The 12,716-nt window shown below is 38.9% G+C and overlaps 1 protein-coding gene across 1 annotated transcript in view; it reads left to right on the forward strand.

Annotated features, from left to right (window-relative positions):
• Positions 1-113: 113 nt before the first annotated feature.
• Positions 114-12,716, forward strand: part of LOC126355089 (cAMP-dependent protein kinase type I regulatory subunit) — a 267,006-nt gene continuing 254,403 nt past the window's right edge. The window contains exon 1 of the mRNA XM_050005279.1: positions 114-977. Within this exon, the coding sequence (XP_049861236.1) occupies positions 813-977 (165 nt within the window). The 5' untranslated portion in view covers positions 114-812. The remainder of the gene's footprint in view (positions 978-12,716) is intronic.

Raw genomic sequence — 12,716 nt, forward strand, 5'->3', positions numbered from 1 at the left:
ATGTATACGCCCATTCAGTCTCGAATTCCTTATATGTTTTCTTTAACGAATATCGAGCCATATTTCGACAGTTTTTCGTGCACTAGTTCATTGTTGAAGTAGGAACGTCAAACAAATAATAGCGATAAGTTACGTTGGTCTGGAGGACGCAAGTGGCACCATAATGAAACATAAATGCCTTCGGAATTGTTGGGAGTACCGAAAATTTCCCTGACACTTTAAATTTCGAGCGTTACCACTAAGTTCTGCCCTGGTACGGATTTCGTTCTAAAACAAAGCGCTTGCTAAATTAGTTGGAATTACAAAATGGAATAAATGCGTACGACAATAATACCCGAAATGCGCAACGTTTTTCTATATTAAGCCTTTTTTTAAGCCTGACGTTGAATGGCTTTCTTTCTAATCTTCCTCTCTCTTGTCCTCAGGCCCGTGTGGTTACTTTAATTGATTGGCTGACAAAACAAGCAATTGCTTCCACAACACCTCTAGTGGAAATGGGAATTGATGAAAATACAAGTTTGTCCTGCATCTGTGAAATTTCGAGCATTTTATTTACACTTCCACTGTCAGTGCTATTCTTTCGTTTCTACTATCTCTGTGTTAAATTCGTAGTTACATCGGATGTCAATTGTTTTCTGCTAGGGGAAAGTGTGTGATGTATTTTCTCTGCGTATGTTTGTGTTGAAGTGATCAAGAGCGATTGAATTGTCGCTGAGCAATCGTGTAATAAGTTGTGAACTTATTAGTACAAGTGTGTATTAGAATACCCCTTAATACAGTCCGTAATACATAAAAAGTACCTTCGCGCAAAGATGGCTGCAAACTTGGATGAAGAACAGAGTTTGCGCGAATGTGAGGCTTACGTTCAGAAGCACAACATTCAGCAAGTCCTAAAAGATTGCATTGTACAGCTTTGCGTTTCAAGACCGGAAAACCCTATATCGTTTTTGAGGGAATATTTCCAAAAGCTAGAAAGGGTAAGTGGTGTCCACAGCTTTATTTATTTGTATGTTTTACTGGCTGCAGCAGTTTCACAAAGCTGGACTTAAATTTATTGTTAAGTAGACCTTCTGAAGAACTTTGTCCACACACATTCTCGTTCTGGCTTTGGAAGACAGTGAGGTCCAAAAGCACTCAATGTTATAGGTAGTGCTAAATATCAAAAGTAGTTTGTTTGCACCAGAAATTTGCCATAATACTTATTACGTGTTTTCTTATTTTCAAAACTAACGAGTCCTTTGGACCTATTGTTAACAAGACTTAAAATCGTAGTGACAAGAACAAGTAGGCCTATTGCTTCATTTTTTGCACATAATTTGACTTTATTTGGGGAATAGTATCTCTGTAATATTTTTGATTAATTCATTTTTGCTTGTAGTCATTTAGAATTGTTCTTCAGCATTACTGAAATTGTAAAAGGCGTGTTGCTTATTTGCTTCAAGTTTGGTAGTATGCTATTTGGCACGGAATAGCAGACAGTCGTGAACAGACAGGTGGCTATAAGAATAGGCAGATAAAAAAAATAATTATTGAAATTTGTGATGGTGCTAGTGTATGGCTGCTCTACAGTTTCAGAAAACTGCCAATCAAAAACTAAATATAATGACAGGTGATTGCTGATATTAATATACAGCTTTCTTTTAACTGTAAAATATGGCTTATATCTTGCTTGTGTCCACATGCCTTTTAAGGTTCCTGCGATATTATTAACTGTGATTGCCTATTGTGAAACAATTACTCATTTCCTTAAAACTGCACAGCCTTGCATGAACTAGAATTCCTAAACATCATGAGATAAAGAGGAATGTTTGATAAGAGTTGTCAGTTTTGACCAGTGACATAGGGAACATGCAATAAATGCTGTAAACAACATGGTGACTGTAATGCAATGTTAGTGATGATTTTTTCAAACACATTAAGGTACAGATCAGTCTGACAACATACAGTTTTTTTGCCAACTCACACCCATACTTTTACATTCCAACCTGACATATACTTTGGTCTAAGCCACAGGCCAATGTGTCACCTCAACCATTTTTATTTATTTATTTATGTCCTTTCAAATTCACTGGCTTCACCAACTAACAACAAAACTGTAAATATGTACACGAAAAGTTGATGTGACAGAAGCCATTAACATATCACTGGTCAAAGCTGATGATTCATATCAAACCTTCTACTTGAACCACCCTCAGGCTATACTCCAGATCAGTCTGTTATCATAACTAAGGGGCACTCTAGTCTAGAACAGTTCTTCTATGTATCAGTCATGCGACTCCTTAGGTAAGTAGTACGCCCTACGTCATGTACTTCACCAGTAACAGTAACCAGTTTTCTGCTCAAGGAATTATGGGGATAGGAGTGGAGACATTCAACTTGCAGATTTCTTGTAGAATCTGACAGTGACTCCACCAAGTGCAAGGGCCTGTTGATTGTTAGTGCATTCAGATTTTTCTCGAAGTGCCAGTACTATTTACAAATGCAAATTCTTTGTTCACATTTTGGTAGTTTACGTGCAATGAATGTCATCCAGCAAAATAATTAGGTACATGTCAATAAAGACAAGAAAATAATACAGTGTATAATTAGGTAAATGACAATAAATAATTAGATAATTGATTATGTAGGGTTAATGCCCTGCATACTTCGATGAATTACAAAGACAGTAAGAACAAAAAGTACAAGACATTAAAAAAAATGGATAGGATATGTGGCAAGACTCCTGGATATACAATAAAGTCTACTGTTTATTTAATCTGTTGTTTGTTTATAGTTCATTCACATGAGAATTGTAGGCTATTGATCACACACGCCTGGAATTCCTGATGACAGCAAAATTCAGTACTTTTCAACCATTTGCAATGCTAATTTCAAATTTATTTATTGACATTGTCTATGCTGTTAATTTGTTGAAGTAGGCAAGACCAACAAGTTTGTGGTTTTTGTGTGTCTTTGTCAGCCTAGCTTAATGTATGTAAGCTGTACCGATATTCACTAGGAGCTTAAATGTAACTGTGGAATGCCTAATGTATATTATAAAGAGAGACCTTACTCCATTCACAATCTAATGTAGGCCTTAGACTATACCACAGATCAGTCTGTTACCACAGTTTGTTTTAGCAAAAATGGCTTTTTATTATGGCACATTCATTGTTTTGGCATCTCACTGCCAATCTATCACCTTCCAACCTAACCTGGATCATGAGCTGTACGCAGTCTGGACTGTCACCCCAGTGCCATCAAAAACCAATCTTATAGAGGTATAGTAGGCTTATACACAGTACAATCCAAAACATTGTTATCCTCAGTGGATCGCCCTCTCACTAGATCTATGTTGGTCTGGTAAACTCAAGAGATCTGCACTGTGTGATCAAAACTACCCACACTCCCAAAAACATACGTTTTTCATATTAGGAGAATTGTGCTGCCAACTGCTGCCCGGTACTCCATATGAGCGACCTCAGTAGTCATTAGACATCATGAGAGAACAGAATTTGGCACTTCGTGGAACCCACGGACATGAACGTGATCAGGTGATTGTCACTTACGTCATATGTCTGTAAACAAGATGCCCACACCCCTAAACATCCTTAGGTCCACTGTTTCCGATGTGATAGTGAAGTGGAGGCGTGAAGGGACATGTGCAGCACAAATGCGTACGGGCCGACCACCTCTGTTGACTGACAGACCACTGACACTTGAAGAGGGTCATAATGTGTAATACACACGTCTATCCAGACCATCACACAGGAATTCCAAATTGCATCAGGATGCACTGCAAGTACTATGATAGTTAGGTGGGAGGTGAGAAAACTTGAATTTCATGGTTGAGCAGCTGCTCATGAGCCACACATCATGCTGGTAAACGCCAAACGACACCTCACTTGGTGCAGGAAGCGTAAACATTGGATGATTCAACAGTGGAAAAACATTGTGCGGAGTGACAAATTACGGTACACAATGTGGCGATACAGTGGCAGGGGGTAGGTATTGCGAATGCCTGGTGAACGTCATCTGCCAATGTGTGTAGTGCCAACAGTAAAATTCGGAGGCGTTGGTGTTATGGTGTGACCGTGTGTTTCATGGAGGGAGCTTGCATGGCTCTGTCACAACACAGGCCTACATTGATGTTTCAAGCACCTTCTTGCTTCCCAGTGCTTAAGAGCAATTCAGGGATGGTGACTGCATATTTCAATAAGATCGAGGCATGGCCTGTAGTGGGACTCTACAATAACATCCCTGTAATGGACTGGCCTGCACAGAGTCCTGACCTGAAAATTGTATAGAATACTTTTGGGATGTTTTGGAATGCTGACTTCGTGCCAAGCCTCACCAACCAACATCGATACCCCCCCCCCCCCCCCCCCTCCCTCAGTGAAGCACTCCATGAAGAATGGCCTGCCATTCCCCGAGAAACCTTCCACCAGCACCTGACTGTCTGCGAGAGTGGAAGCTGTCATCAAGTCTAAGGGTGGGCCAACACCATATTGAATTCCAGCATTATTGATGGAGGGTGCCGCGAACTTGTAAGTCATTTTCAGACATATGTCCGGGTACCTTTGATCACATAGTATAAATTAGAACTGAGTAAAACACAAAACTTTGATTTGAAACTGAAACATACAAATAAGTGCATCCGAGATACATATGTAACATATGATGACAAACTTCTAATAATTTATTGACAGCTAGCATTGTTCACTAAACTTTCGCTGTTACAATTTGGCACAGAGGATACTGCAGTATTGAAGGATCACTGTGTCGTTCTCGTCTTGTGCCATCATTCAGTGTAATCAAATGCCCTGCACCCTGTTGGAGTAAGCCGATTGGAGAAACATAATGCTTGTATTAGTGAAGTTTTGTGTATAAAGGGGTGTGACTTGCTTTCAAGGTGTGGACTTATGACTCTAGAAGCAATGAAGGAAGAGGAAGGATTAGATGTAAGATTTTCATTGAATTTATCTATGTTTAGGACATTCACATATTAGCTCCTATATATAAATGTCTCCAGTCTGTCTGCTAGATTATATTGACCACATCTGATTAGAAGTAATTTTTCTATATCATTATACACAGTCATCTAAGGATGAACAAATAATAATATTATTAGGTTGTTATTTTTGATTGTCAGTGCTGAGTGGCATATCTTTAATGCACCAGTCTACCAGATAGTGCCTATAGTGTCTACTTTTTCCGGTTAGAGTTCCTGTTCTTCACTATTTTCAGGAGGCTAAGTGTCACATTTTCTAGTCCTTCCAGGAAAATATAGTTTCTTCAGTTATGTTAGTGCTGTTGTAGCAGTTATAGTCTTTGTTCAGAAGACTGGTTTGATGCAGCTTACAAGGCTACCCTCTCCTGTGTAAGTCACTCCATCACGTGTAACCTGTGCAACATACACTGTACATCTATATCTATACTCTGCAAACCACCGTGAAGTGCACAGCAGAGGGTATGTCCCATTCTACCATTTATTAGGGTATGGACGTATGTATGGATGGAGCGCAAAGAACGAATGTTTGAATGCCCCTGTGTTTGCTGTAGTTATTCTACTTGTATCCTCATGATCCCCATGTGAGCTGTAATATATTCCTAGAGTAATTATTTAAAGCTCGTTCTTGAAACTTCGTTACTAGACTTTCTCTGGATAGTTTACATCTATCTTCAAGATTCTGCCAGTTCAGTATCTCTGTAACACTTTCCCATGAATCAAACAAACCTATGATCATTTGTGCTGCCCTTCTCTGTATACTTTTAGTATCCTCTGTTCTATTTGATACAGGTCCCACAAACTTGATTAATAATCTGGAGCTGGTCGCACACATATTTGGAAGCAATCTCCTTTTTAGACTGCCTGCATTTCCCCAGTATTCTATCAATAAACTGAAGTTTACCACATGCTTTACCCATGACTGAGCAGTCATTTCAAATCCCTACAAATTGTTACACCCAGGTATTTCTATGAGTTGGCTGATTCCAACATTGACTCATTAACGCTTTAGCTGCTCTGAACGTGTTTACGCTTGCCACCAGTCCTTTTCTACCTGGTAGTCTGAATGTGTCTACGCATAAACTGGTGGTGCACGTAAACACATTCAGAGCACAAAAGGACAGTTACAAAGGATTTGGAACTGTGTCTTTTGCCCGTTCTCCTTGTTCGCTGTCCGTCTTCGTCCCTTCACCACATGTGTTCCTGTTTCTATGCGTTTGGGCACTGATGACCACACTGTTTAGCGCCCGAAAACCTCAAGCCCCACACACACATACACACAAAAAAAGCACGTGCGTTAACACGACGAGCAGTTAAAGGGTTAATATGTATATTATAGTCACAGGATACTATGGTGTTTTTTTGGTGAAGTGCACAATTTTATGTTTTTGAACATTTAGTGCAAATTGCCAATCCTTGCACCACTGTGACATCTTATCAAGAGCTAACTGAATATTTATGCAGCGTGTTTCAGACAATAGTTCATTATAGTTAAATTCATCATCTGCAAGAAGCCTGATGTCAGTATTAATACTGCCTGCAAGGTCATTAATATACAACATGAACAGTACAGTTAGTGTCCCAACACCCTTCCCTGTGGCACACCCAAAGTTACTTCTACATTTGATGGATGACTCTCAATCCAAGATAACATGCTGTATCTTCCCTATCAGAAAGTCTTCTGTCCAGTCACAAATTTCATTTGACACCTTATGTGATCATACTTTTGTCTGTAGGTGTGGTACTGAGTAAAATGCATTTCAGAAATGATGAAATACTGCATCTGCCGGACTGCATTGATCCATAACTTTCAGTATGTTATGTGAGAAAAATGATAGTTGTGTTTCACATGATCAATAATTTCAGAATCCATGCTGCTGGTTGGCATGGAGGAGGTTGTGCTGTTAAAGATACCTCATTATGACTGAGCTCAGAATATGTTCTAAGATTATACAACAAATCAAAATTAAGGTACTGGATAGCAGGTTTCTGGATGACTTCAATTACCCTTCTTGTAGACAGGTGTGACCTGTGCTTGCAACTATTGGGCATGGTTTTTTTCTTTTTTGTTTTTCTTTTTTTTCCCACAGACCTACAACAGATTATGGTTAGAAGAGGGACTAACTCAGCTGGAAATTCAGTATAAAATCTGATAGGGATTCCATTGGGCTCTGGAACATTGTTCAATTTTAACGATTTCAGCCGTTCCTTGACACCACTGACACTAATATAATACTTCATTTCGCCCATCTTTTCCATGGTACAAGGATTATGTTAGGGCAATTCTCCTGTGTTTTCTGTTCTAAAGGAATATTTGAAAACAGAGTTCAGCATTTCAGCTTTTGCTCAGTTTCGCTTTCTGTCTGATTTGCTAGGGACTGGACACCAACATTGGTGCTATTAACAGCATTTACATATGACGAGTTTTGTGAAAGATCATTTGACAGTATTCTGTTATGGTATTCATTGGAGGCATCATGCAGTACTCTCTTCACTCATTTGGCATCTCTGCCTATAGCTCTATGCTTTGTTTTACACTTATTATTCCTGTGAACCTGCTTACTGTGGTCAAGTTGTGGTTTCATTCTACAATTTTACTCCTACCCCCACCCCCCCAAAAAAATTGCGCGCGCACACACACACACACACACACACACACACACACACACACACCTCCATTACCAACTTGACATTTTTTCTTGATATCTCATTATATGTGCTGTAAACTGATTCCTTCTGTAAATCAAGTTGTCTCACAAATTTTTTTTGTCACCATTTTAACTCAGTTCATCCTCATTGGTTGTCTGCTGTGTCCATCTAGTATTAAATAAGCATTCTTCTGTAGAACCAACTGTTTAACATCCACATTTCACTTCTGTAAAAGTCTACATGTCAGACAAATACCTGCAGAAGAGACCTCCTAGCACTTAGATTTATATTCTGAGTTAACAAATTGCTCATGTTTAGAAATCTTTTTCTTCACATTGTAAGCCTGCATTTTATATCCTCTTTCATAAGTAATTTAACTGCCCACTTTTAGCATATAATTTCCTAATCTGATTCCGTCATAATCACTCAATTTAATGTGACTGCAATCCATTACCTTTCTTTTACTCTTACTGACATTCATCTTATAACCTCGTTTCAAGACACTATAATTTCCATTCAACTGATCTTCCAAATTCTTTGTAATCTCTGAGAATCTTCAATGTATGTTTGTTGAATTGTTTTTCCTGCCTATTAAGAAACAGAATGGCATTTGGGATAAGGATTTTTCGTATGAAATTAACTGAAAGGTGGAAAAATGGACTGGCTTTCATAACCAGCAAATCATTTCATACAACACCTAATCAGATGTCATCAACCATTATGAACTACTATAACAACTATCCTTCATCAAAATATCTTATTTTTAAAACTACTTATAAAATTCTTTGATAAATGCGACATTACTGTAAAACTCCAAAACACTGAGGGATGGCTGAATAACGTAGAGGCTAAAAGTCACAAAAAACAAATAAAACCAAAGATTAGTTCAGAGAAGGGGAATGGAAAACAAAATGAAAGTAATAATACAGGTTTTATGAAACTGTTTCAAATAAGTGGAATCATTTGACCACCTGGCAAACCAATCACCATCAAATAAGTGGAATAAAAATTGCTGATAACTGATATAACAACACTTACAAATGAAAAGAAGTAGTGGAAGAAGCAACAGACTTGAGCAGAAAGTCAATATTAAAAAAAGTGGCGATATACAGAAGTCTACATTCATTAGTCAAAGTGTCTAATGTGCTAGGCTATAATTGATGTGTGAATAAGGAATAAGGAAGACATCTCAACAAGCTTAACAAAAGAGAAATTTTAATCAGTGAAAGGAGCATGCCTGGAATCAACCATGGATGTAAATTTAAAAAGGTGGTTTCTGCAACTGAAGATTTGCAAAACAACACTGCATCTGAGAAAAATGCTACTTGTGGTAAAATTAGAAAAGAACCTGTGACGGACCTTGTAAATGTATAATTTAAAGGCTTTAAAACTAATTAAATGCATTATAAGTGAAGTGACAAACCTTTAGACAAACGTATTATGAAAGATTACAAATGAAACCCTCCCAAAGCAAGTTAGAGCTTACTGCCCCATAGATGACGGTATTATTTAATCTGGCCATGGAAGTGTATAAAAAAGGAACAATATATGAAAAAAATAAAATTGTAAGTTTTGGGTGTGGCAGATGTGAAGATATTGAGACAGGTGAGAAATAAATTAAAAACAATATTGAAGTATTGAGACTTGCTAAGGAGTTGTTCTAAAAGAGAAATTACAGTAATTAAATTAGTATTAACTTTATCAAATTATCATGTAAATAATTTACTTACATTGAAATGTGACAAATGTATGATACCTCATCCACTCTTTTCAGTTAATTTCAGGAGAACCCCTTTAGAGAAGAGATGACTTGACTCAAGATCTTAAATTATGGTAGTGAAATTGTTATAAATAATTTTATTTTTGCATTCATTCATGCACACACATGCTATACTCACTTAAGACATCACGGAGCATTTGAAAATAACTGAATTATGTTGGACTGTATCTTAAAATCTTTGTGTGAACCAAGAACAAATTAAATGGAATATTTTCTGAGCTGCTCACTATTATTTATCAATGAAGTTCTTTTTGGTAATAAGCCAAAAAATTGCGCGCGCGCGCGCGCGTTTGTGTGTGTGTGTGAAAGGAACTCAGAACATTGACCTCTCAAATTTAGGCATTTTGTGCTTCCCAAAATCATGTCAGACAATTGCTGGTATGGTGCCGTCAAAAATTTACTTGCATATGGGAAGAGTGGCTAGAAATTCCCACGTGGACAGCCAGAGTTAGTTTTTCTATATTTACTATTAATTGCCAGCTTTCTGTATGACCCAAGCCCAATCCGCACTCATCGGTGAGGCGCTAAAACTCGTATGTTCTTTACTTCCATCAGATAAACCAAAGCCAATTTTCTTCACTTTCCGTGTCCAACCAATTTAGCCGTCAGTCTCTAAAGATGTCTATGTGACGTTGAAGTAAACTCGTAGTACTTACGTTGGTAGGAGATATCTTGTCTCTCTCATAACTGTCAAGTTTTCTTCCACCTTTTTAGGTAGATACATTGTGAGGAGTAGGGCGCAGTTAGAGTTTTGTTAGGCGCTGATGTAGTGCCAGGTCCCAGTAACTTACTGTTTCGTTTACGCATCAGAGTCAAAAAAATGTTCGGTAAGAAGTGGAATTTTATACAGCCCTTTGCCACCTCACAGTTTACCGATGTCAGTGCGTCAGTTAACATAACGCAAGCAGTGAACATCCTGTTGTGAAATTGGCCTCTCTGTCCCGAGTTCTGGTAATGGGCGAGTTTGTAATGTCGTTACCGAAACTAAAATTCGATGACGCGGGGTTAACTAGGTTAGTGTGCTCACTGCTACAGCTCGCCAGGGCGGGAAAATCAGTTCGCTGAGGTCGTCAGTTTCTGTTATTGCCTGACACATCATTGCAGTATTGCTCCCTCTCTCTTCAATCAAGTTCAATTAGGTTCACATGTTCCGGAAAAGTTAAGTTTGCGTGCGTGACAAATTCCGCTCGCCGGTATGACGACGAGTGATCTGGCACATTGAGCAGCTTCGTGACCAGTCACAAGATATTTAGAGTGGCAGTTGGTCAGCCCATTGTACGTTTTGTCTTTAGTGGAATTAAACTTCAACATATGACTGAAGAACATCCTGTAGCATGTTTCGAAATCAGAGCAGAAAATCAGTATACGAGAGTAATGTATAATGAACACACGGAAATGAAAATAATACTAGTAGAAACAGTTCACCAAATTTTGTGTTTGAGGCAGTAGAAGACGACGACTGGATGGACAGTAAGTAAATGAAATGAACTGCAGAGTGAGAACAGCTTATACTATTAGTAAACCAAATAGAATTTTCAGAACGAAGCTCCATTGCGTCTGAAACGAAAAGCTTACGATCCGTTTTGCCATACGGTAGTGAAACAACTTTTCAGTGTGAAGACCATTCAAAAACTGGGAGTTGCTCGGCGAGCAATAGGGAGATGCTTGTTGAGAGGTAGCAGTCCGCAAGGATTATCCATGTTCATTATTTTGGCGTCAAAACCAATTTTAGAGAGGAATGCCTTAAAGAGAACGGGAAACAGTGTAGGTAATAATCACATATAGGCGTTAGAAATGTGTGTCTGACTATAGTACTCGGCGAAAAGAACTCTGACAATTGAATGGGAGCGTAAATGTAACAAGGCTCGATGCGAGGAGCTTTGTGCTGGCGAAGAGCATCGAGGCGGCTTAAACTTACCCTTGCTTTTAGGTCCTTAAATTTCGCAGGCAGTATTTCTCATTTGAGTTGAATTGCATACCTGGAGAAAATTTGCGTCATGCTTGGCCTCCCAGGACCCCAGACCTCAGTCCGTGTGATTATTGTCTTTAGGGTTACCTGAAGTCGCAAGTGTATCGTGATCGACCGACATCTCTAGGGATGCTGAAAGACAACGTCTGACGCCAATGCCTCACCATACCTCCAGTGCTGCTCCCAACATTATTCCTCGACTACAGCTATTGTTGAGGAATGATGGTGGACATACTGAGCATTTCCTGTAAAGAACACCATCTTTGTTTTGTCTTACTTTGTTATGCTAATTATTGCTATTCTGATCAAATGAAGCAACATCTGTCGGACATTTTTTGAACTTTTGTATTTTTTTGGTTCTAATAAAACCCCATGTCATTCCAAGCATGTGTGTCCATTTGTACCTCTCTATCTACATTATTCCGTGATTTACTCAGAGTTCAAATTTATACTGACTTTTTGATCACCCGGCGGTACTTGTCGCATTCTGGCTTTTATCTCCTTGCGCAGTTGTTACTGGCAATTTCTAGACATAAAACGCCGTCTTACAAAATTGGAGTTGGAGCTCGACACTTAAAAAAAAATTGTGTTTGCAAGTTAGACAGATGGAATCTAAAAGAGTGTTCAGCTCAACATTCGTGTAAGAAGCAGAAGACAATGACAGAAGTAAGGCTACCCGAATTGACCAACGTTCGTTTCCAAATAATAGTTAACACCATAGGTTTGTCACCGTATGCTTGTGGAAACCAGCCCTCCACTTAGCTAGTTTTATCTGCTCGAGTCGTTCGGAAGGTAGAGCAAAAACCTGCAGTTCAAATCCATTATTATTGCTGTTTTGCCGTTACTTTTCAGAAGACTGCCTTTACTTCTATGATTATTAATGTTGTGTTCAATATTAAGCTCGATGGGAAGCCATCTAAAGCCATCTATAAAATGATTATGTGTGGTACTCAGTGGCAGTGCGCAAGTCTTTCATTTGGACGCCAGTTAAGCGACTTAGCGTGTTCATCTACCCCCGTTACTCAACCTGTTGTTGTTGTTGTTGTTGTTGTTGTTGTCTTCAGTCCTGAGACTGGTTTGATGCAGCTCTCCATGCTACTCTATCCTGTGCAAGCTGCTTCATCTCCCAGTACCTACTGCAACCTACATCCTTCTGAATCTGCTTAGTGTACTCATCTCTCGGTCTCCCTCTACGATTTTTACCCTCCACGCTGTCCTCCAATGCTAAATTTGTGATCCCTTGATGCCTCAAAACATGTCCTACCAACCGATCCCTTCTTCTAGTCAAGTTGTGCCACAAACTTCTCTTCTCCCCAATCCTATTCAATACC

Source organism: Schistocerca gregaria, chromosome 3 (genome assembly GCF_023897955.1).
Source record: "Schistocerca gregaria isolate iqSchGreg1 chromosome 3, iqSchGreg1.2, whole genome shotgun sequence".
Taxonomy (NCBI): domain Eukaryota; kingdom Metazoa; phylum Arthropoda; class Insecta; order Orthoptera; family Acrididae; genus Schistocerca; species Schistocerca gregaria.